This window comes from Chaetodon auriga, chromosome 18 (assembly GCF_051107435.1).
Source record: "Chaetodon auriga isolate fChaAug3 chromosome 18, fChaAug3.hap1, whole genome shotgun sequence".
Classification (NCBI taxonomy): Eukaryota; Metazoa; Chordata; class Actinopteri; order Chaetodontiformes; family Chaetodontidae; genus Chaetodon; species Chaetodon auriga.
Window position 1 is genome coordinate 8605022 of NC_135091.1, and position 24763 is coordinate 8629784.

At 41.6% G+C, this 24763-nt stretch overlaps 1 protein-coding gene across 13 annotated transcripts in view; it reads left to right on the top strand.

The window, feature by feature from the left end:
* otofa (otoferlin a) overlaps nt 1–24763 on the top strand; it is a 71058-nt gene that overhangs the window by 20470 nt on the left and 25825 nt on the right. For all 13 annotated transcript variants that reach the window (XM_076756808.1, XM_076756809.1, XM_076756816.1 and 10 more), the window contains exons 3-9: nt 904–992; nt 9982–10081; nt 13101–13300; nt 21557–21630; nt 21918–22044; nt 22373–22427; nt 23823–23954. In XM_076756808.1, coding sequence (XP_076612923.1) covers nt 904–992; nt 9982–10081; nt 13101–13300; nt 21557–21630; nt 21918–22044; nt 22373–22427; nt 23823–23954 — 777 coding nt within the window. The remainder of the gene's footprint in view (nt 1–903; nt 993–9981; nt 10082–13100; nt 13301–21556; nt 21631–21917; nt 22045–22372; nt 22428–23822; nt 23955–24763) is intronic.

The window sequence follows — 24763 nt, forward strand, 5'->3', positions numbered from 1 at the left end:
GTTTTCCTCCAAACAGTTTCTCAGTATGAACGTGGACTAAGTGTGACCTTCTGGATGTGGAGAAACAGATTATTGACTCAAGAGAGTCCAGATCTCCACCAGGCGGCATGAGGGTGGGGGACAGGGAGTGCAGAGCAGGCTGTGTGTCCAGTATGTGTGCAATAGACAACAGATGTAAAATATCGGTTTCTCAGTAAAAATGCTAACAAAGAGTCTGCCATCACCTTTGCGACCGCTGGATGACATCCCGAGCGGAAACGAGAACCCAAACTGAGGCAGCTGTTGATCACTTGTGGTGGGGCCACAAGTCAGCTGTCAATCACCCCAAATATGAGACGTCCTTGAACACACCGTTATAAATATGTGCAAAAAATATGAGATTGATCGGTCAAGTAGCATGCCTGAGTAACCGCACACACGAGCAAACGTATATATCCGTTTTCAAGGATTCATTTTCACGGTGTTTTTCTTGACTGCTGCTTATCAATATTCTTAGTCTGAGCTATAGAACCTGGAGATATTTATGGTGATAAATGAATCTGTAGCTGGTACAGACTTATTTTCACTCAAGGACACTTCAGAGGAACATATATATGCTGACATGACACTGCGAATCTGCTCCTGACTTTTTTGACTTAAGGCAGGGATTTTCAGTGTCTGAGGCCCTGTGTCTGTCACTTCATGTTTACCAAACGGATATGAGAGTGGTATCGATCTTCACGCCTAGCTCTCAGAAAGAAAGCAAGTAAATGAATTTCCCAGTATGTCAAACTATTCCTTAAATAAAAATCAATGACTTGACTAGGTTTCCTGTTTGACTTAATAGTGATAGAAATTAGGATACATTTGTTTGGATTTACCAAGAAAATGCGATGCGATATGTAATTTGTTATGTTTTTTCAGATGTTTCGATGGCCCATTGCCAGCCGGCTGGATGGAAACGAGATGCTGGAGATCCAAGTGTACAACTACAGCAAAGTCTTCTCCAACAGGTAAGGTGTAATACTGCTCCCAGCCTGTCCTTAAACCACGTTCATCACACCAAACAGCATTTCGGTGTAAAGTGTTTGTGGTTTCAGTACCCTGCCTGCTTTCCTGTCACAGCCTGTGACCAATTCAGGCTGTCACACGGCGCATGTTTCTCAGATGGTGCCGTGCTCCCTGAGAGCCTGCTCTAAATTGACTCAATTGTGTGTGTAACAGACTTGAAACTGCAGAGGTGGAGGTAATGAAACTGCATTAGATTCTCAGTAATGGCCACATTTGTCACTTTGCACTCGCCATACAATTAGATCATGAAAAACACACAGCATCGTGCTTTATGCTGTATTTACCTGCAGTGTGTGAGTGCATTATATATAATACTGGCTTGACAAGTTTATTTATTCAGTAAAACAAATTTTGCCAGCATGGTTTGTAGTTTTTTTTTTTTACTGACAAATCTCAAGCTGACAAAGATGTACTTCAAGTATGAGACAATTACAGTTCCTACATTAACGACCAATGTTCTTGAGCAATGCACTGATACTAAAAACCTGCTTCAAGGGTCCTGCAAAGCACTCTAATTACTTCGAAGAAATCACTTGAGGCAGTGGTGGAAGCTGGTTAATTTCTTTCTCCTCCTCCTCCTTATCTTCTTCTTTTCCTTGTATTTCTTCATCTTAGTTTCCCTTGAAGTTTTTTTGTCTCCACATCTGAAGAAAATGCTTGCTGGTTGTGCCAGGAAGTCTAGCCGTCTCCCGCGCTCCCAACAAACCCAGTCAGATTGTTACAGAGGCTGCATTTAACTGGACGACGGATTGATGTGTCCAGAATGAGGACACATCATGTCGCCCACGCAGTCATTAAAACTTAGTTTGCTTGTCTCTGTGTGTATGTGGGTGGTAATGTATGTGTGTGTGCGCGCCACCGTCATTAGCTGTGTGACCTTGTCTTGTTTGCCATGCGTGAATGTAGTTGTGCTGTGAATGTGTGTACTGCAGGTAGTGACACACTTGCAAAGCCGACCCAGGGCTAACAGCCGATGACAGGTGTGCAGACAGATGTTGCATCAGTTCTACATCAAGGCAGCTTTCAGCTGTCATTGTGATTTTTCTGATGCCCTGTGTTGAGGAGGAAAGCAGACACAGGACAAGAACTTCACAGCCACGCATGACAATTCACAGAGGGTCAGAGAGCGAGATGGCAGTGTCTGTCTACCACTTTGGTTCAGACTGAAATGTCTCCACAACTATTGGATTCACCATCATGTAGTCTTGTAGACATTCATGGTCTCCAGAGGAGAGCACCCAGTGAATTTGGTGATCTTCTGACTTTTCCTGTAATGTCATGATTTTGACATTTTTGGTTTTAGGTTATTTCCATGAGATTTGGTGCAGAAATTCAGGGTGCCCAGATGATGCATCCTTACTTTCTATTTAGCACCACCAGCAGGTCAAAACTTCACTTAACCTGTGAAATATCTCAACATCTGGCCCAAAATTGCGTACAGACATTCTTAATCCCCAGATGATGAATCCTGAATTTGGTGATCCCCTGTCTTCTCCTCTAGCGCCACCATGAGGTTCACATCTGTGCTCACATTCAGAATTGTAGTAACTTTGGTGATCCATTAACGTCACCAGGTCAAAAAATTTGATTTGTCCAGTGCTTGCAAACACCTGCAAAGCTAGTGGTGTTCCCATCAGCCTCAGCTGTACTTTGTGTGACAAGTGACAAGCCGGTTAAAACACACGGACCTTTGAGCACAGAAGTGGTGAATTCCAGTTTTCCATTAGGGAATTAGAGAGAAAACAGGCAAGAAAAATCTAAATGGTATTACTATGTTTAAACCAGATGCAGTTAAGAAACTTTTTCATCCACTCACCACAATCTCAAATGCACATACATAATAAACACAAACAGATATTCTGGCATGCAGAGACACTTAACCCACGCGCGTTAAGAGACACACCCACACAAACACGACCAGGCACACATTTAAGTGGGTAAATAATTCAAGTGGAGTTATAGCTTGTGTTGCGTTCTCACACCTGCTCCATATGTCCACATTACCAGGGTAACTGATCTGCTTCATCACTGCACCAACACACTGTAAGGCCAGTGAGTCACACCCTACAGCCACAAGTGTGATCACATTACCACAACAAAAGAGAAAGCAATGATGCATGATGGTCTCTGTGCTGCAGGAGGATATAGGCCATGTTTTATTATCTGTTTTCCCCTGTGGCTGACAGATCTGCCTTTATATTCTGCACGCTGTGGAGAACACTTGTGTGTGAGTTACTGAGCACAAAGCGCAAAGAGGAAGTTATATGATTGTAAGATTCAGTCTGGGGTCAGTGACTCCCAGGGGGTCCGTGGAGGATTATCAGCAGGTCCGTGGAATTAGAGTTGAAATTATTAATGGTATTTCAGGGGCTGATAGAAGTGTCACTCTCTCCCAATTCAGGACTGAAGCCTCTGAAGTCGAGCCCAAACGCATACAAGAGCCGTGAACAAGAGTCTTGTGACTAAATAGACTAGATTAAAAGGCCCTTAGAATAAAGGTTGGGGTAGTTTCCAGATAAAAGTAAAGTATTTTGTCATTGAAGAGGTGACACTGACTCACCTGGCTGGCTCTCCTCAAGAGCCTCAGATCTCTGACTGCAAAGCCTCTGTCATCTCTGGTCTTCAGCTCAGACATGTGGACAAGCTAAGGCCACGTTCAAAGCACCTTTAACAATGCATGAAAAACCGAGCTCCCTAATTCTTATGAATGGTACCAGTCCATTGGTGCAGCAGGTTGCCAATGCAGAAGGCACACAAGCCCACATTCCTATTTTGTAACATTTCTATCTACATCAGGTAGATAAAATAGTTGCTGCTGTGGTAGTTTTGCAGATCTATTACTCTAATTACTCTACCCAGATGTAATGTCACGTCTCAAGGGTGCCTGAAGCAACCTGTCCCACCAACACAGCTCCTTGCTTTGTTTTAACACCGAGTTGTTTTCGGTCTGAACGCCTGCCACAGAAACAGACCTTTGGCTCATATGGATGTAAAAGCTCATGTGCTCTTAGTATAGGGAGAAGGTACAGGTGGATATAGCCCCTGTGCAGTGCAGTTAGGCTAAAATAGGGGTTTAGTATCTCTAAATTCAAGTTAAAAGAACAGATGACTGCAGAGTTTCTCAGTCTGGAGCCAGAAAGCTTTTTGATTATGAAAGGTAAAGAACAGTGCAAAGACCAGGCACAATGAAACGAAAGAAAAGCCGAGCTGTGCTGCTACATAGAACTCATACAATGACTGGGGATAATGGGAGGAATTTAATGAAGTATTGTTTCATGCTATTAAAACATGGTGGGCGGTCTCCGTCTGGGGAGGTGGAAAAGTTGGAAGTTCCCTGTTGTAGATCGTTCTTTTTGAACAAGCCTTTCATTGATTAACACGGGTGTTGTAGCACCATTTATAGCAGAATTCATAAATCAAAAGTTAGATCACACAGCAGCCATTAAATTTCCTCCTGTGCCTTTACAATAGAAGTACAAGACTGACTGCAGTAATAACTGCAGTAATTATGTGTTTTATTTATGTAATGCTGTGCATTTCACGTCAGAACAGCCCCAAAGAAACAGCCCATTGTGTCAAGACAAACATTTCGTAACAAGGTCTTTGAGCAATCACAAAATCTCATTGTAATCAATATGAAATGGATTTTTTTCATTTTGTTTACCGCAACTTTTATTTTACCAGACAAGACATTCATAACAACTGAATGGATGGATGGATGATTGTTAGTGATTCAGATTGCCTCAAACCCTGGAGGTACAGAAGCTCTGAGCTCCTTTGAAAAACATCTCAGAGTCTGCAACACTTTTGAACTACGTTCTCTGTTGTGATGAGAGTGAGTGTACAATTTCAGCACGTTAGACTTTTTGGCTTTTTTCCTTGTTTAAGTTAAAATTGATTTTGAGTTTTATGGCAGCCAAATTCCTCAGAGGTGAGATAAGACTGTTTACAATTCTCATGGATGCTCTTGGCTCAAATGAGCCGTCCCCCGTGTTCCTCTTCTCATGATCTTAGCGCTAAATGAAATCATGCCATTACGTTTGTTTTATTCCCTTCATGAGTTTGTCTTTATGGTTTTCACTTAGCCACAGGGCATGGAATGGTATCCTGGCAACAGTGCTTTTCTAGCTCCACAATATGTAATCCCTTCATGCTGTACACATTGAGACTCAGCAGTTTATTGCTTGGTCTTAAAATGCAAGCTTCCAAACATAAACCCGTTACTCTGTTGAATTTTATCTCGGCTTTCTTGTGCCTGAAGCTGTAGAATGAACCCTGTGGATTTGTGCCCTTTTTAATTTTGTATTTCACCAGAAGCAAAAACACATTTTGTGATTATTTACATGCTTGAATAATGCATGGTTTGCCATAAAGTTTTGTTCAGACATTTATGGCCAGCTCAAAATCGAAATTTCAGTGTGTCCAACATTTTGGTTTATGACCAAATGCCTGTAAAACTAATGGCATTCACTTCAGCTTTAGATGTACTTTGTGTTTATTGTTATTATAGCAAATGTTAGCATGCTGGCACACTAAACTAAGATGGTGAACACTGCAAACATTATACCTGCTCAGCATCAGCGTATTTTGGCTCGGATCAGCCTACTGTAAGTACAGCTTCACAGGGCTGCTGGCGTGGCTGCACGCTCTTAGTCTTCTTACCCTGACAGGTGACTTGAGGATTAAGTGTTTTCTCATTGTCGGATCAATATACAAATAGAGCAGCACAGTGCTTTATACATTGTTCCTGTCAATCTGTTCGTCATCCCATTCATCCTCTCTGCTTCAGCATCTTCAGCATTGTATCATGGGTGCCACTGTAGATATAAATCAATGAGCAGAAGTGTTTTATGAAAATATTGGATTGTCCGTATGTATGTATATTTCTAAAATGTTTCTCAATTAACTTGCTATAAACCTGACTATATTGCAATGTATATCAAGGCAGTAATATCAAACTAGAGGATTTTATCCACAAACCACCAGCAACAGGTTCTTGTAAGTACTGCAGCATACTGATGGATATTTACACTGATCCAAATTTTCCATTTTTGGCTGGATGTTATAACAGCCCCATTATTCCCTCTTTCTTTCTCGCTCACCCTCTATAGACCGACAAGTGTGTGTGTTCTTATAGAATTGTTTATGATGATGTTGTCCTGCAACAGGAGCAACGTTGCTGCCTTTAACCACACACCCAGATCAGCATGACATGCTGATGGATACTGATAGCGAAAAATGAGTCTTAATAGCTTTCTCTATTTTTTGTGGTGAAAATACTCCATTATGCATGTCTGTTTGCATGTGGAAAGGAGAAACAAGTATTGATTATGCCATGTGAATCAGTAGGTATTTATCCTTCAACACCTGTGAATCGCCTTGTGTTTAATGTCAGTGTGCTGTGTGGGGCAGCGCGTGGCTTCTCCTCACCTCATCAAAGGCCAAATCGCACAGCTGTAACATTTCCATTTCACACCGTCCTTCAGCTGAGTTTCCAGCAGCTGTGCTGTATCAGTGCAGCCGCTGAGAACAACTGTGCGAGACCTGGAAAAATATTTTACATTTCAAAGCTGCGCTCACCTCCTCTCCAATTCACCTGAGCCCGAAATTTCGTCATAGTCATGCCTCAATTTGTATAAGAAACTTGAGGCTCTCAAAGAAAAATAGTACAAATTGAAAGGGAAGGGAGCTTTAAATTATAAAGCAGATGAAAGTAAATTGTTTGCAGAACTTCAATCAATAATGAATGCCACCTTTTGAAGTGCTAAAAAGTGAGCCAGAACATGATAGGCCCTGCACAGTTCAATTATTCAGCACTTGTACACACGTTACAATGGCTGAAAGGAAATGACAGACCATTTGCTTCGCTAAGTAGCCCTGGACATACAGTATTGATCACCACTGTCCAGGGAAGGAAAGAGTGGATTATAAAACAGCGGGTTGGCATTTTCAGAGATTTTGCTCCGAGGTGCAGAAGTTTCTATTCATCTTCAAAGAAAACTTTTACTGCACAGAACCTCTGATATCCTCTCAGACAGTCTTGAGGAGCATCAAGCCTGTAAAGTTGAGCATGGAGTAATTCAGTGGGGAGCCTGGCAGATATGCACCTTCACAGTGAAAGCATCTGCCAGTGCCTGAGGGGAAGCGTATACTTTTTTCTTTATGCCTCAAATTCAAAGTGAAGTCAAGTTCAAATTTACCTCATTATTAAGTTTTGAAGCTCTTCTGACAAATGTAGGCTCGCATTCGACTGCAGAGGAAAAAGTATGGGCGGGGACCGAGGTAACGAAGGAGACTAGAGAATGTGGGGAAAGAGCATGTGAGGCTGCTGCTTGAAGGACACATACTGACTGACTAGGAAACTGCATTTACTGGAGACTAAGCAGGTTGAAACAGAAATGAATGTAAAAACAACAACAACAACAAAAAGAGAGGGCAAACCAGCCTCAAAGATAAGATAAGATAGACTTTATTTATCCCACAATGGGGGGAAATACACGTCGCAAAGTCGCACAGTCACAAAACATGAACAGTGAGTGACGTTCAAATGATTTCAATTCAGTTTTTTAATTTGATTGATTATGGGGGTCATATAGTCTTGAGAAAGCAGGAAGTTATGCAAAATCAGCAAACTCAGTTTCTATTATTCTGCTGGGAAGCTCAACGTGTGCTGCAATCCCTGCGAATTTCTTCTGCCTGTGTGTGTGTGTATGTGTGTGTGCGCGCCCAGTGGTAAGCTATTGATTGTATGTGTTTGTTTTACATTATCTCTCCCTGCAGATTCATATCCAGCCAAGTGATTGTCTGCCTGCTCATCCTAATGATTGTCTAGTCGCTCCTTTGTAATATAAATTAACCTGTATGTCATGTTTGCATTGAAATTAAAAACACAGCTGTATGTGCAATCCACATGTTACCAGGGTGTGTGTTTGTGTGTGTGTAAACAGAGTAGTGACCATTATTGTAGAAATGGCATATGGCTGTGGCTCAGTGTGGGCCATGCTGCATGTTCTTTGTGTGTGACAGATTGCTCTGTGAACAACACATTGTTACGGGGGAAACTCTTTAAATTATTCACCAGCTTTAATTGGCTCGCTGAATGGCCACTGTGCTGGTTTTCTTCCCACTGCTATGTTGTATGAAGCAGTACAGAAATGAACCCTGTGCGTAATGATTGTATATGAAGCAACAACAATCAATAATAATCAATCTGTTGTGTTTCCAACCATGACAACGACGTAAAATGCCTATTTTGACCCAAACCATGATGTTTCCCTTAACCTAACCAAGTCATTTTTGTGCCTTAACCAAATTTTAATCATTTATTAACAGCAGTTTGTTAGGGTTTTGATTGCACAGTTGAATACGTGATGGTTTAAAAATAACATTAATTGACGCCATAGCTCTGTATCCAATAAATTTGACTGACTGAGCCAACTAGCAAACGGCAGCTAGTATCTACAGCCAAAGATAGCTACAGCAATGAGCAGCAGTTAGCGGTTACTCTGGTGATATGCTGCCCCCTATATGTTTGGAGTGACCTTCAACAGGGGGCCATATCTTCTACATTTAAATTTGAAAGTCTTAGTTTGTAAAGTTTTTTCGTCAATTTAGAAGGAAAAATGTGTGTGAAAAATGAGTCTGTGCAGCTTTCATCTTTACTTTTAGATTAAACTGAGAGAACTTTTCTTTGTCTTGCAAACTCCAAGTAACAGCCAACATCGAAACATAAACCTTTTCATTCAGTGTGTTAGATGAATGAATGCTTTGTGAGTCTAAATCCATTTAGCTGCTTGTCCTTGGGGGTATTGATAAGAGCTGAAGAGAAGTGGCCGTGAAAGCTGTGGAGAATTAGCTCTCTGAAATGTTTGCAGACTTGAATTGTACAGCACAAGCCTTTGGAATATATTATGTAGCATTTCCTTTGATGTGCTGCAGACAATAACAATTTCAGTAATTATCACACCAAAGTGATCAAATCTATCAATGGTGCTTGGTGTTTCATATCGTGAGCTACTTGCGCTTGGAGCCACAAACCAAACCAAGAACATGAAAGTAAAACACTGGCCTGTTGAGCTTAGTGGTCAGATTTTCCACAGAGTAGCTTTACATTTGCTTTATTACTGTGATGACACGGTAAGCACTACAGGACTGCCAAATTGTTACCATCCTAATCAGCTTGCTAGCATCATCATTTCATCATCAACATCATTTCCTGTTTGTGTCACATGAACTTGAATACACCGAACAGCTGCTGCTATGTACGTTCTGACTCGGCAAAAACAAAACAGCTTATTTTGAAATATTAACGCTTGAATATTGTTTCTATCAATTCCTTGTACTGCAAAGAGCAAAAGAATGGACGAGGATCAATTTAACAAGATTTACACTTCTCACAGCTGTGTAAAAAAATAAGGACAACCAAGTGGTGATGCTGCTGTAGGTGAAAGGAAAAATTACTGACTGTGTGTGTGTGTGTGTGTGTGTGTGTGTGTGTGTGTGTGTGTGTCCGTCCTTTTCAGCTGATATCTACATCCCTCAAATTGCTTTGAGGGCTGACATACTGTAATGAGCTGGTGACAGAGGCAGTATGGCACTTTTTCAATGTCTGTCACAGCACATGTTCGTCACCAGCTGTCACACAGCAGTCTGCTCATGACTGCTGTGTGATGGCTGGTCAGCTGACTCTTCCTCACCTAGCAGAGTAGTGGAGAACAGATGAATGAAAAAGTACTATTTGTCAGTGTTTATTAGTGTAAATGAAAAAGTAGATAAACTAGCAATGTGACAAAGAGACTTCATACAAAGGTGAACAGATGGTCACCAGAGGAGAAACACAGGGCGAAAACAGTGCATATGTTGTAATCTCATTTATTGATTTCATTGATTTCTGTTTACAATGACTGGATCTCTGTCTCTGCTTTCCTGCAGGCTGGTGGGGACTTTCTGTATGGTACTTCAGAAGGTGGCTGAGGAGGGACACCTCGAGCTGACCGACACACTCATCGATGATAACAACACATCAATAAAGGTAAACGCTGCTGTCACACTGGAGCGTCAACAATCTACAGGGGTCACGCTTTGAAAAGGTTAGAATTTATGGAGAGCCTTCTCTGCGCTGTTGGCAACATTGGAGCAATGCAATTACTGTTTCTGCACAAACAAGCAATATACCAAATTACTGGTTAGCTGAGCGTGTGTGTGTGTGTGGTACCGCTGTCCCCCAGCAAACTTTATAATCATCTGTCAGAATTAAAAATTCACAAAGACTCAGAGTAACAGGCTGTACCCCCCTTCAGTAAGGAACATTTGTAATATTCATTCCCTTTCTGACTCTTTCCCTATCCTCATCAGCAGAGGCTATTGTTGTTCTCTTAGCTAATGCAAAATTAAGAAAATTAGCTACTTGTGCTAAATGAATAATCATGACACCGAACTGTATGGAGGCATTTGCATTTAGCATCTCAAATGAAATGGAAAAAATTGTAGGTAAAGGCAGGATTCTGTGGATATTTCTCTCTGGGTTTTTGGAGAACAAAACAGAGCTTAAAGCAGAGTGAATATATGGCAGCTCCAAATAAATACTGTGTTGTCACGCATCTGCTGGATGTGGAAATATGCAGCTGTTTTCTAACATGTAAATACTGTGTTAACAATTAATGCAGGTTTAAAGGGAAAACTAGAGTCCAAAAAGCAGTTTACAAAAGCTTAAATTACACAGTAAACAGTAAAATAATGGGACTTATGTTACAGCAGTAGAATTAAAACGAATCGTGTTAACCAGCTAAATGCATTCACGGGAATCAAATGGAGAAATCCATGCATTTGCAGCAGTTGCAAGAGGAGATGTAATAACTATCATCCCTCGTAAAAGGCACCGGTGTTGAACGAGCATCCTATTACAGCGCTCGCCATTAACATTAATGCAGATATTTTCTATTGATTGGAAAGTGTGTTTAAAACAGCTCAACTGAGAACGCCTCAGTGGAAAGACTGAGCGTGCGGATGCTGGTGAATGTATAATTTATTATTATTATGTATGTGTAATAAAGACTAGTTTGTGTGAGAGAGGATTTAACCATCTGAGGTTGTGTGAGGGGAGCTGGGAGTGCTGATGTGATGTTTCTGGGATGATGACACAAAGCAGCACAGTAGCTTCTTGTGAACACACATCAAAGCACACACACACACACACACACAAAGCAGAGGGTTTCAGCGCTGTACATCCCTGACTCCGGCGTCACCTGAGAGCAACACTTGTACCTACGAATGCACTGGTGTGGTTGCCATGGTGACAAGTCTAACTCCTGGCCGTCGTAGAGAGAGAGAGATGAGCGTAGAAAGTGGAACGAGGGCCCAGTGTATATTTTCTCCTCATCTGTCTTTGTCAGTAGAATAAATTGGCTACTCCGTAATAAAGATGAGGTCATTGTCAGGAGGATCATATTTGTCCAAACATGAGTCCCCAGAAGACACCAAAGACAAACCACAGTGTCACTATTGTTCCCGGCCTGGATTTAGCTAATATTTACTGTCGACCTGAATTCCCCCAGCAAGTACCAGGAAGAAGAGATGATTTATAGTCCTGTTAAAGTTTGGTGCTGCTACTGAGAGCTTTTTCTAAACAAAATGAAATGGACTGTGATAGTCAAGCCCGAGCCTTGAGGTGCTGTCTGTTCTGTAATTCAGCTGGACTTTTCCACTATAGGTTTGAACTGGTTTATGTCCTGTCAATGCGCCACAGTGGCTGCAGTGTCCTGTTACACTATATGTGTGTTCAGTTACAATCCAAAGAAAGAAAAACACATATACAGATATAAATGCGTAGGTATATACTGCACATGAAAGCAGGATAGGGAAGAACTAAGTTTTCTAATGTGCCAAAGTCCTGTTGTAGCCTATTAATAATAATAGAGCTATGAGTAATAGCTAAGGATGTTCTGATGCCTGATTTCCCTAATGATTAAATGGAGGATTAGTTGACTAGTCTCTCATGCCTTCATCCCTATGAATTATTCCAGACAAACTGACACTTAGGAGCAGTTTTACTTTGTCCTGCGTTAGCAGCTCCACTGCAGCAACGAGGCGCTCCTTCACCAATTCTCCTTCTGAATGAGGTTTCAGCTTGTTAGCTATTAGCTCGCTCACCACAAAACTTGCCTGCAGAACACTCTCTGCGAGAATGTGGTCTGGTGAAAGCTGCTTGTTGGGCCTCCAAACTCCACTGAAGAGCGTTAACTTTATCCAAGCACTCTTATCCTTGCAGCTCGTCCAGCTTAGCGTGCTTCGAGCTGTGATGACTCTTGAGATTAGCTTTTTTCATTCATCCTCACAAACTAACTAGACACACTTGCTTGTCTTTTATGTACGCGAAAAAATAATCGTTTGTCCATTTCCCTGGCAAAGCATGACATTGTGCATCCTGCTTAAGTTTTGTTGACAGTCACCGTGATTCATTGACGTGATATCAACAGTACCTGTGTGTTGCATTCAGGGACCACTCGAAAGAACACGTTTGTCTACTATTTTATGTTATTGTCTTTATCTGTGAGGAAATTACTTTTGTGTGTTTATGAATTGCCTCGCTGATGGCCTGGAGGCCCGAGGTTCCCCACCCATGGCTTAAAAAGATAGAAACGCCAAAATGATTGATGGAAAATAGAAAGATTTAATAAAACTGAATTTAAAGAGACAATTAGAAGGAAAATTTTTGATGTCATTTGTCATGCCTTCTCCTTGGCAGTTATTAAAGCAATTTAAAATGATCTTGACAGCTGAAGGAGTAGAATTTATGACTTTTGTGACTGGCATTGTAGGGGTTTCTAGATTATACGCACACATCAGAAGCAGCTGAGAAAGGAAATAATGAGACCTGCTCAACAGGGGGAATTGAGTATTTTACCTTTTATCATCAGTACATTGAGACAAACTTATCTTTCCTCCAAACCCTCTGACTTTAAATAACTGCTCTGTCGCCTCTGTGGAAGTGGCGGCTTATTAACTATCTGATAATGTGAGCTCTTGTTTGTCTGCTTTTGTTCTGTTTATAGACCAGTGTTACCATAGAGATCAGATACCAGTCGATGGATGGCACAGTGGGAGTGTGGAGCGACGGGGAGTTCCTGGATGTTCCTGATGACCGTGACGGGATGTTTGCCTTTGAAACCGACAGCTTGCTGTCAGGACAGAGCCACGGGTCGGGGACATCTCCTGGGCGCTCCTTACAGGGATCCATACCAACCTTCAGGAAGTGAGTCCGACATATAAACTCTCTCCGCGATGATGCAGTGACATCACGTTACAGTTCATCAGCCTGTGGAATGCAGCTGATTTGCCTCTGAACGTGAATTTGATGACATTCCACAACAGCAAACAAGATGTGTTGTTTTCATTATGTACTTAAGAGATCATGAACAGTGATAGTACTACTGAGGCACAAATGGGTTAGAAAATAACTTGGAATGCATTGAGGTTGACAGATGGATCCAGCATTCACACATTGATGAGGCTTCATGCTGTCCAGCTGATGTAACATCTGACACTATTGTGGAGGCGCACATGTAGGGATCCTGGGCTGATAAGCATGTCGGGCCCAGACAGCGATGCCCAAAAACCAGAGCAGATTGCTGCAAAACCGTCTGTGATCCGCTCAAGGAATCTATGCATTCATATGGAGAATGTAGAGCATATTCTGTAAACATGTTAGTATATGACGCACAGGTAGTTGGAAGGCAGCTTTCAGTTATGTAGAAAACAGCCATGGAGAGCTGTTTGAGCATGTGTTTGAGCCTGGTCGATATCAGCATTGTCACGGTCGCTTTCATGATAAACATGATTAATGTCATGCTGTCCGATGATGTCTGGTGAGATCTCAAAATGGATTTCGTCGGCACTGTGAGGAGATGAACCTTGCTTGTAACATTGTGGCTAAAGTTGCGTGGTCGGTTTATACAGTGTAGAATGCAATGCATATGGTATTCATAATGATAGACAGGTTCAGTCCCAGGCTGTCAGAGGTTATATAGATTGAGCATGAAAAACTGCTTCTCTTTTCCTCTATGCATTGTTACTTCCTCGGCGGTTTGCTTGTCGTGTTTTTGCTGAATAATATGTGAAATAATCTGTGGGTGGTATCGATTTCCACTGAAACTATCTGCACAGCCAGACCTCTGACTCCATCATTATACTGCATGTTGAATGGGCGCGTGAAAAATTGTGTGTGTGTGTGTGTGTGTGTGTGTGTGTGTGTGGCGCGGAATGCGTGTGTGCATGTTTTTTGTTTTTGTTTGTTGACAATGAATGCCCAAGTCGCACTGTCTTACAGCCTAAAATTAAAAAGTGTTCGGGGTCTGCCGATGTTAGACTACAAGCAGCCTGAGGAAAACAAGAAAAGTTGACTAATCTAAGTTTTAGAGCATCCCACGGGTGTTATATAACTGATACAGTATTTGGATTTGGTCGACAAAGGAAAAGGAGCTGCAGAAAAATACTATAAAAGGATTCAATGAACGGGAGATGAGCGTAGTCACCAAACCCATGGAGCTAAACTTATATTCAGCATGCAGTGTGTATGTCAAGCACTTGTATTTACATTTCCTCACCTTTCTTCAGGTGAACAAAGCCCTCTGTCCTTGCTGCCTGATAATTGCACCTGTCATCAAGTTGTTGTGGTTGCAGAGAGCCGTCAGTCAGACTTTGTAAGGGCTGCCGTAGGTGAATGAGTTGCTGAGAAAATACCAATAACTTCCTCCCCAGCCAACAAATCCACCTCTAATCCACCTCACTTGCTGGCCAGACTGATGGGCTTGTGGGAAAATTTTAATAGCCTTGCCACTTCTCATCCGAACCCTTTATATCCTGAATTACCAGCTGTTCACTCTATCTCTGGTTGAGAGGTTTTCAGAATAAAACTTTCCAAAGATGTGTCATTGTGTCCGTAATTCTGACAGCCAGTTTTAATTGTTCTTGTTGTGGTAATGAAGCGTTAATGTGCTGGAGATAGTAACCAGGGATGACTCTCTTATTCCTCCAGGGAAGAGGAGGAGGAGAAAAAGAGGAGGATGTCATAAGCAGTTTAGCCTCAAGGTATATTTCCTCCAACCTTCCTGCCTGTCTGACTTTCCCACCTTTTCTTGTGGTTTGATGTGTCTGTTTTACCTCCTCTTTCATGCAGTGTTTCACATTAGTGTCACCTCATTAGTAATAGTTTTCTTTAAGTCAAATATATTTGGCAACATCATGCAGTTATGTGTCCCTCCCAGGCACTATGATAATCTCCGAACCTCTGAAGGATTGTCATCAGCCTTTCTGAGAGTTTGAGCTTGAAACTTTGTGAGAACAGGAGTTATATTGTATTTCTAAAACACTTGAGATCCGTGCAAACACAAACTCCTCTATTATGGATTATTCCCATGCAGTATCATAACTGCTGTGGGTTTACTCAGTGCAGAGTGGAAGAACAAACAGGAGAGCTGTGTCTGCATGGCACACAGAGCTCAACCCACTGCTGTCTGTTCCTGTTATATCACCTGCACCTAAAAGGTCATGTATGATGCTTACAGGAGAGTTTGTACTTTGTTATAACTGTACAGTATGACTGCAGCAGAATGCAGGTTGCTTGTTAAGGCATATTGGTTCCTCCTCATCCCCTTAATTGAGTGAAATCGCACCCAAGTTCACCATCCCACTTTTATTGCTTCTCATTTCCGCAGCCTCTGCTTCCCTCCACATCGTCTCAAGGCCTGCAGGATGATTTATGGTGGCACCTGTGAAGCATCTTGTGTTATCTGCGGCAACACCGTGAGCCGACTTTGCAGGGGTTATGTTATTCCTAATAAATAAATCACCTACTGCGTGGTTTTACTGCCAGTGAAGCAGATCCGCTGAATAGTGCATGCAGAGAAGCACATGTGCCAAACATGAAGAGAATGGATTTAAGGCCCCAGTTGTCATTTGATCTGCGGGCATCAAACACTGGAAAAAGAAGCAAACAATGAGATGACATAGGGTTGCACACTGGAGTGTCGTTACACAACACTGGTGTCACAGGATTTTTTTATTCTAAAAACAATTAATAAATGAATCGTCATTGCCCCGCTGAAACATATTGCTGTAAATAGTCATTGTGTTTATTCAAACCATTTAAATATGCATGGTTCATTTGCATAACATCAAATCGGCACTCGAAGGAGCCAATTCAACCAGAGCAGAGCCTCTGTGGGAAGGATAATTCACTGAAACAAGTGCAGATCTAATTATCATGATTTTTGTCAAGTGTGTGATTCATTTGTCCGTCAGTATAAACCGCTGTGTCTTCAAAGACAGCTCTGATGTCACATGTTGACGATGTCTCATCACACAGCGTTCGGGTGCAGGTGGTGTGCAGTCTTTTATCTCACATCACCTTCACTCCCCTTTCAATTTTGTTTACACGTGGTAAATTCTATGGTGTCATTCTTATTGCTGTGCTGTGTGTTAATCATGAGCAAGTCTCGGCTTTAAATGAACCCATAAACCTACTCTCTACCTAGTGATGTGTATGCTAGTTAGCAGGACATACTAAGGTTTTCACTATTCAGACCAGATACCACAAATCCCTTCCCCATACTTAAAAACATGTGCTTTGTTTTTGGCTTTGGAAAAGGCTGAAAAAAAGTAACTAAGCCAATAAGCCCTTGTCAGAAAATGAACAATCTTCAGCTCAGTGAGTTGAGACAATGCTGACACACTGGTCTCACAGAGGAGGCTTTACACAATCCATCAGATCGAGACTTCATCTCTATTTTAAGACTTGGAGATGAGTTACATTTTTCTCTATACAGTCAAATAAAACTAAACACGAGTTTTCTATTATCAGTCCATCATGCTTGTTCATGCAGGCTTGTAAATTATTTGAAGGATGTATTGTTTCGTGTCTTCAGCTCCGGCTTGTTTCCCCCTGCAGAGATAGAAAGTGGATTGAAGCAGCTGCCTTTTGAATCTTTGACATTCCTTGTGTCTTGTAGCTGTTTTCTCTTGAGGGACTGCTCTGTGTTTGTCAGCTCTGCCGTTGTGTTTTGCTGTGGTTTGCAGTGGATCTTATTCTCAGCTTGTGTGTGATGTTCCAGTGTGTAAATTTGAACACTGAGCGAGTGTGTAAGTGCTCGTCTCTGTTATTCCTCCGTTCCAAGCCCTGATGTGGGAGCAGACGTTGCGACATGAAGACATGCCTCTCAGGGTAAATCCCAGTTTCTACATCACCTGTGTGTTTGTCCCAGATAGGAGTTGTACGTTACTATAATTTGGAGGATTTAGTCTTCTCATTCGATGATTATTTGCAAGATTTTTAAAAGGAAGTATCTTTAGACATCATCGGGAAAGTCATGAAAAAAGGGGCAATTGGTCTCTGAAAACCTTGAAGCAGTCTCGAAGTATATTGTCCAGACATTTATTTCCAGTCCAGTTGATGCCGTAAAAAATGCAAGAGCGCTATTTGGAGTGAAAGTTAAAAATTTAATAGAGGGTGGTTTGGTTGTTGTGTAATGTACATTCTCCTACTCCTGCCTTTGTCTTCATTTTCCTCACCTACTTCTTCTTACTTCCTCAGTCTGTGTTATGTAGAGTAGCTGATACACGTCCACATGAACACAAAGGAAAATATTGTGTAAGTGTATTTATTCTACAGATAAATGCGCACACACACACACACACAAAATCACAAATGAAAACACAGAATGGCTCAGATTTTTAAAAATATTTTGTTTCCTGTATGTAGGCCATGAAGGCTCAAAGCACACTTTTATTTTTGGGTGTGAGAGCATTAAATTTGCATAAGCATCTATGTGTGTGACGCTAATGAGGGGAAAGTTGTGAGCAAACACTTGGAAGATCACAGGCAGCGAATCTCAATTAACTGTCCAATTGGCAAATGAAGCAGTGACACAAAAACACCTGAGGAAAGATGTCAATATCGCAGGGATGAACGGGGATATCGACGTTCCACTTCATCTGTTGTGGTCACGTAAAAGTAGAATTCTCACTGCAGTCAAAGTTGAAAGTGTATGAAAAACAACTCTTGATGCCCGAAGCAGCAGAGGAGAGAGGGAGAGGACTGCAGAGCGTTCAATAAGGTTTCAGGATTCTGGTTCTGGTTTAGTGAAACTTTTCATTCCCCAGCTATATTATCAGATGGAGCCGGTCTTTGTCTGGCTCGGGTCCAGGGGCTTCTGGAAGCTCCGAATACGTGAATTCAATCTATGTACGTGAGAGAGAAGGAACAGGTGAGATAAGGTATCTCGCTGAGCTCCGTTCACCTGAGTTCCCAGAGCAGAACGTACAGTATGTGTCAATGAATTATTGATCGCTGGCGGCTTAATTTTTACCCTCCATTTTCATCTACATGGGAGTTGTGTGCAGAAAAGAATTTCACCGCTTTAGCTGGCGGTGTATGTGACATTTAGAGGCAAATACTGAGTGTAAATAAAACACAAGGAACGGTTTGACAACATTGAGCATACTGTTTAATTCAAAGTAAATCCTCTGTGAGGGCGCACAGCTATGCAGCGAGCTGAACACAGAGAGAGTTTGAGGACAGGAGTTGGCCATCGAAGTTTTAACTGGCAGCAGTTGTGAATACAGTATTGGATAAAACACAATAACATCAATGATAGTAATTAGAAACTGGAGCAATATGATACATCATGAACACAGGTTAAACAAAAAGCTGTTTTTAAAAAGGAATTAGACAACTGGATTCCTAAGTCTGTAGACTGATTGTTAAAATTAGTTGCATCAATCAATCACCAGTGAAAGAACATAAGTGCAACATCTTAATTAACCTAGTAAACATAAAGTATTTTCACGGTGTCATATTGCTGCTTTTACTGCAGACATGTTCTTGTTTGACCATTTGCTTGCATGCTTTCAAAGCCAGATCACAGGAGTTAACTACAATTTACACAACCATCCTCTGCTTCCACTGTTTGAAATGCACATTAAAGAGGAAGTCGTAATTGTGAGGAAAATATTTTAAGCACAGTTTGAAACCTGTGTTTTTTTTGCAGAGGAGATGGAAGTCATGCTGCAAGGTACCAGATAATAACCTTGGGAATAATTCCACCACAGCTAGATCGTTCATCTTTGCTGCAATTTACACGAGTAACGAGGCAGTTTATTCATGCTCTCATGTTTTATTGATCTACACACAGTCTCCCTCGGCAGTGCAGTGCAGTCCATCGTCAGCTTTAAACACACATGTGCATGTATGTTGCCTGAGTTATCTGCTTTGTAATAGCTGGATTTGCATACCGTAGTAACCACGTCTATAGAAGCCTCACGTCTCGTTCAAGGTTTTGGTTTATGTGCAGGGCTTACAGTTTACATGATGGGCACTGGTGCATTTTAACATCTTTATTTCAGATCAAAGGAAGAGAAGGAAAGAGAAAATAATAAGTATAACGTCCTCTTGAATTCTCTGCTTCTCATCAAGCTGCCTTTTCTCCATACTGTCTTTTAAAGTTTGACATTTTGTGAGTTTTACCTGCAGACTTCTGAAATGAAGGGTGAATTTGCATAGTCCCATTACTCTAATTGGAAACCGTACTTGTGAACTTTCTTTGCCTTTTCTCGCTGGCATCTTTGAAGGTTACATGTTGTCAGTAAGTCAGCATAGAAGGATGGCTCGTTAAACTTTCAAGGTTCACCTCGTTTTAAATTCAGACAAGGCCTCCCGCTGAAAACATTTGTCTGATGTTTGTCCTTGTATTTGTTCTTAACTCGGCACAGCAAAGGAAGGAAAGTGAAGGGAGTGAAAGACAAGTAAGTCAAATACTGGGTGACTCTCTTCTCCTTTTGGCTTTAAAATCACTGCTTTTGTGCAGAAGATTCACTCCTCAGTGCTGGCAGATCTGCAGCATCTTCTCCTGCTGTAACTTCATGGCCTTCTGCCTGCACCTGCTGATAGACATCTTGACTTTCCTCATCACAATAACAGCATCAGTCATCTTAAAACAACAATGTTTGCATTTTCCTGGCATGAAACCTTGACCTGCAAGGACCAATTCCCTGATTTAAGGGTGAATTTGGTGGAAATTTTACCTACAGAGGAAGTAACACACCTTCATTTACATATTGTTAAATGTTCAATCAATTTCTTATGAACTCTGGGGCTGTCTGGACACACTTCAACTCCAGTCTTCTTTGGTGGTGTACAGAGCCCAACCCACTCCACCCTCCTCCTCTCTGTGTATCTCCAGCCATCTACCTCCACCTCCTTCTCTCTCCCTCCCCTCCTCTCTCCTGCATCGTCCACTCATCAGCTGGGCTGGTCTGGACTCTCTGCACCTGACAGGTGAAGATTATGGAAATATAGTTCAAAACAGAGGGAAGCTTGGGGAGGAATCGCGTTAAGGTGGATTTATGGTGATCTGACCTCTCTGTGGGGTTGTGTAGGACCAGTGGTCTCTTTCATGTGGTATGTATGAAACACATTGTGTGCGCATGTGTGTGTGTGTCAATCGTTTTGCTAGCTTATTGAATAAGAATCATAGATTGAATGAGACAAGAAGGTGGATGGATCACTGGAACATCTGAATTTGTGATTAACCAGGGCTGCACCTTTTTTTATGGTACATTCAAAAGGTATTTTCCAATGCGTTCTTCAAACTCTTTCATGCATGCGCTGATAGTCTGATAAAGTTGCAGATCAGCTGGGAATGTACTGGCCAAACTGCTTTAAAGGCATGACTCAGACTGAGAGTCTGAGGAGTGTATCCTCGAGTGTGAACAGCCTTGATTTGATTTGACTTGATTCGACTTTTATCCCATCTACTTGGCTCCAGGCTTTTTACTTTTAAATCCCTGTCGGCACTCAGCCTTGGAAGCATCAAATGAGATGTTGACATACTTCTATTTCTTTAAAACCAGTTTTCCATACTCTATAAAATGAGGTTGAAGGTTGCCTCTAGAATGACGGGGGAGAGATCAAAGTAGAAATTGAACTCTGATACACTCGACTCTGAATGCTGGAGGAAACAAAAGGAAAACCGTCCTATTCATTAATTCCCTGACATGTATCCATATCCGCAGCAAATTGGACGGTCACACTCATTTTTAATTATTAAGGACCCTCATTTGTCGTCCCGCTGATGACATCACAAGCTCTTTGTTGTTGCGGTGATATGTGATCCAGTTAATATCAATGTGGAGACACTGGATACTCTTGTTTTGTGATTGAGGGTCTGGAGAATTGGTGGTTGTGGTGTTGGTGATGGAAGGGGAGGTTAAATCTACTGGAATTAAATGTCTTGCTGAGTTACAAAGATGTCCGTGATATATGGACATTACGGTGTTGGGTTGCACTTTGCTTATGTCCACAAGTGGGCACGGGGGCTTTCTGCTCATGTCAAGTTGAGCGCTCGGTGTTGAGTCTACTGATGGAGAACTTAATGAGTCAAACGTGGAACTGATTGATCCGGGGACGGATCAGCAGTGTCATGACATACGTTCCCTCTCCTTTCTCCTCCACCAGAGCAGGGAAGGGAGTTTTCTCAGCCATGAAGCTCGGCAAGATCAAGATCTCTAAAGATGATCACAAGAAAGGAGGTAAACACCACACAGGACCGTGCCTGCCTCACCCAAAATTAACATCATTTCATTGAATTGGTTTTCCTTTCAGTTAGCTGGGGGGAAAATTCATGTTGAAGCACATTTATCCAGTTGTTATTGATGGTACACAACCCCCCCCCCCCCCGTTAGGAACTATTTAATTATCATTAATTTGCCCTTAAAGTTATGGAATTTATGTATATAGAATATAAAAATGTGCTGTAATCTAGTTTAAGTGTCCACAAAATCTTTAATTGTTGATTTCCTTCATTTCAATTGTCCAGATGAGCCGGCGGTCCTGGACATGGAGGACCTGGACAGGAAAGCGATGCGTCTTGCTGGATCGCTGGACCCCGACACCATCTCTCTGGCGTCTGTCACCGCCGTCACAACCAACGTCTCCAATAAGAGGTCTCCTGTTTGTCCATACATTGAGACATGTCTACACACACGATAGAGAAATACTCTCTGATATGCACATCAGCACGCAGTCAGTCAAAGCACAGCCTTAATGGACTCGGTCAGTCCTGAACCATCTCAAGCTGCTGATGCTGCAGGAGGAATGGAAGCTGGTTGCCCAGTGACCCCATTTCATAGCATATATTTCTGAAAGTAAAGGGATTCAACCTGGCCTTATAGGAAATGACAGCTTTCACAATTTAAGAGTAAAACATAGGACTGAGTTTGTACTCTGTCAATACACTGTAGAAAAATCGCTGATTGTGTTGAATTCCTTTAGGTCAAAGCCAGATATCAAGATGGAGCCAAGCTCTGGACGACCGGTGGATTATCAGGTGTGTGTGTGTGTGTGTGTGTGTGTGTGTGTGTGTGTGTGTGTGTGTGTGTGTGTGTGTGTGTGTGTGGGTGTGTGTGTGTGTGTGTGTGTGTGTGTGTGTGTGTGTGTGTGAAACACAGCTCTGCTCATGCAAGCGTATGCAGGTTCATTGATGTGGTCGGCACTTCCTCATCTACTTCTCTTCAGATTTCTTTTATTAATTGTGAAGTTTTGGGAGCAGATCAAAATACCCTTTAAAGTATTTAAAGTAAAGAAATACAACTTTTCACTTTCTTGCAACTTGAGAAGGTTGATATCTCTCTCATATTTGTGTGTCAAGTACAGAGTCTGGAGCTGATTAGCTTTATCTTAATGGCTACAAACAGGTAGAATCAGCCAGCTTGGCTCTTTTTGAATGTTTAAACATTTTTTCATCTTACATCTCGTCTTTTGAATTAACACACTATAATTATCTTTTAGAAATACAGCACATTACTCCCATAAAACTGCACATTCTTGCTCTTACACTTATACAAATGAGATACGGTGTATTCATTAGTATGCTTTAGAGGTGCTGCGAGACAGATTTTTGAGCTATCCTATTCCCCCCTGCTCCCAGTTTTTATGTTAAGCTAAGCTAATAGTCCCCTGGCTCCAGCTCCATACTTACAACAATTGTTTGACATTTTGTGAAATATGTTTACATCACTTTTGTGCCAAGAGTTACATGAGAAAATTGATACGGCACTCATATTTTTCTGTAATATAAGGCTACAGCCTGCAGCCAGTTAGCTTAGATTAGCACAAAGACTGAAAACGTGGGGGAAACAGCTAGCCTGGCTCTGTCCAAAGCTAACAAAATAAACACGTGGTATCTTGCTTTTTAAGTGTGAAGAAAACAAGTAACAGAATACTTGTGGACAGAGTGTAACTGTCCTCCAATGCTATCCCATGGCCTATTTTCATGACCTATTTTATCTAAAAACATGAATTCATTTATACACCAGACTGCAATCTTGGTGTAATCATAGGCTGCAGACTCATCCTCGCTTTCTCTTTTTATTTGTCTCTCTTTGTTCCCCTTCATTATCCAATGACTAATTAAACCAGGGGGATTGCTTGGATGTAGAAACCTTTACCTTGGATCCAGTCTGTCAAATGCTACATTAGTTTAGCCTGGGGAGATGTCTGAGGAAAATCAAGGGCTGATAAATTATCCGGCGAAATCATCCCGGAATCAGGGTCATTAGAGTTTGTGAAAGATCAATTTGTTTTTGTTCTTTGTCTCTGAATTGTCCTCCGGGTTATTACTCAGTCGTTGCATGATTTATGATCTTGGAATTGCTGCTGGTTACCTCACTGTTGGAGCGTAAGTCACATTGTTTTAACTTTCATACCGGATGCGTCCCATCAGATCAGCATCACAGTGATCGAGGCCCGGCAGCTGATCGGCCTCAACATGGACCCTGTGGTGTGTGTGGAGATCGGGGATGACAAGAAGTACACGTCTATGAAAGAATCCACCAACTGCCCGTACTACAATGAGGTGAGAACTCTGAAGCTGTAAAACTCTCATCACTCCTAATTGCTCGACTTTACTCCACCTATTCTTCATATATTGTTTCTCCCATTAAAACAAATGTATTTCCAGGGCTGATTCCATTCTTCTAACCTAAGCGGTATTCTTGTCACGCTTTTAAGTTGACATAAACTGTCTATATCACATTATGGCCAACACTGAGGCACGACCAGCTGTGCATGGAATTAATTACAATGCACATGCAGTGTACATGTCAGATGAAAAAAATCATATCAATCCTCAGTATCAGTGATGAATGCATAGTTTATTGTGGGGCTCAACAATATGCTAAAAAAAATTAAACATATTGTGAATATTTCAACAGAAACTGCAATCGTGATATGAGTCACAATTTTAGCAAATGGGTAATGTTTGCCTTTAGTTTTCTGTATTTGCTGGTGTCTGTACCAAACAAGCCTGCTCTCTTATGTCTGCAGAACATGATTTGTGTGACAGGGCATCTGTAGCACCACAGTGCTTCATTTACAATGGTATGCGGAGACACATTTGACCTTTATCACAAAATTACAGCTCCTGCACTTTGGATATTGCATTCGGCCATATTGTGATTTTGATAATATTTTGATAAATTGTTCAGCCCCAGTTTACTGGATTTCATAAAGTAGAGTAAAAGTTAGGTACTGACTTAAAGCAGCTATATTTGATACTGAACAATGCATGATGTGAATGTGTTGTGATACTTGAAGTAAATACGATCAGTAGGATGATTGGTGTCGTGCAGTAAATGTATCTCATGCTCATGGATTATTAAGTCA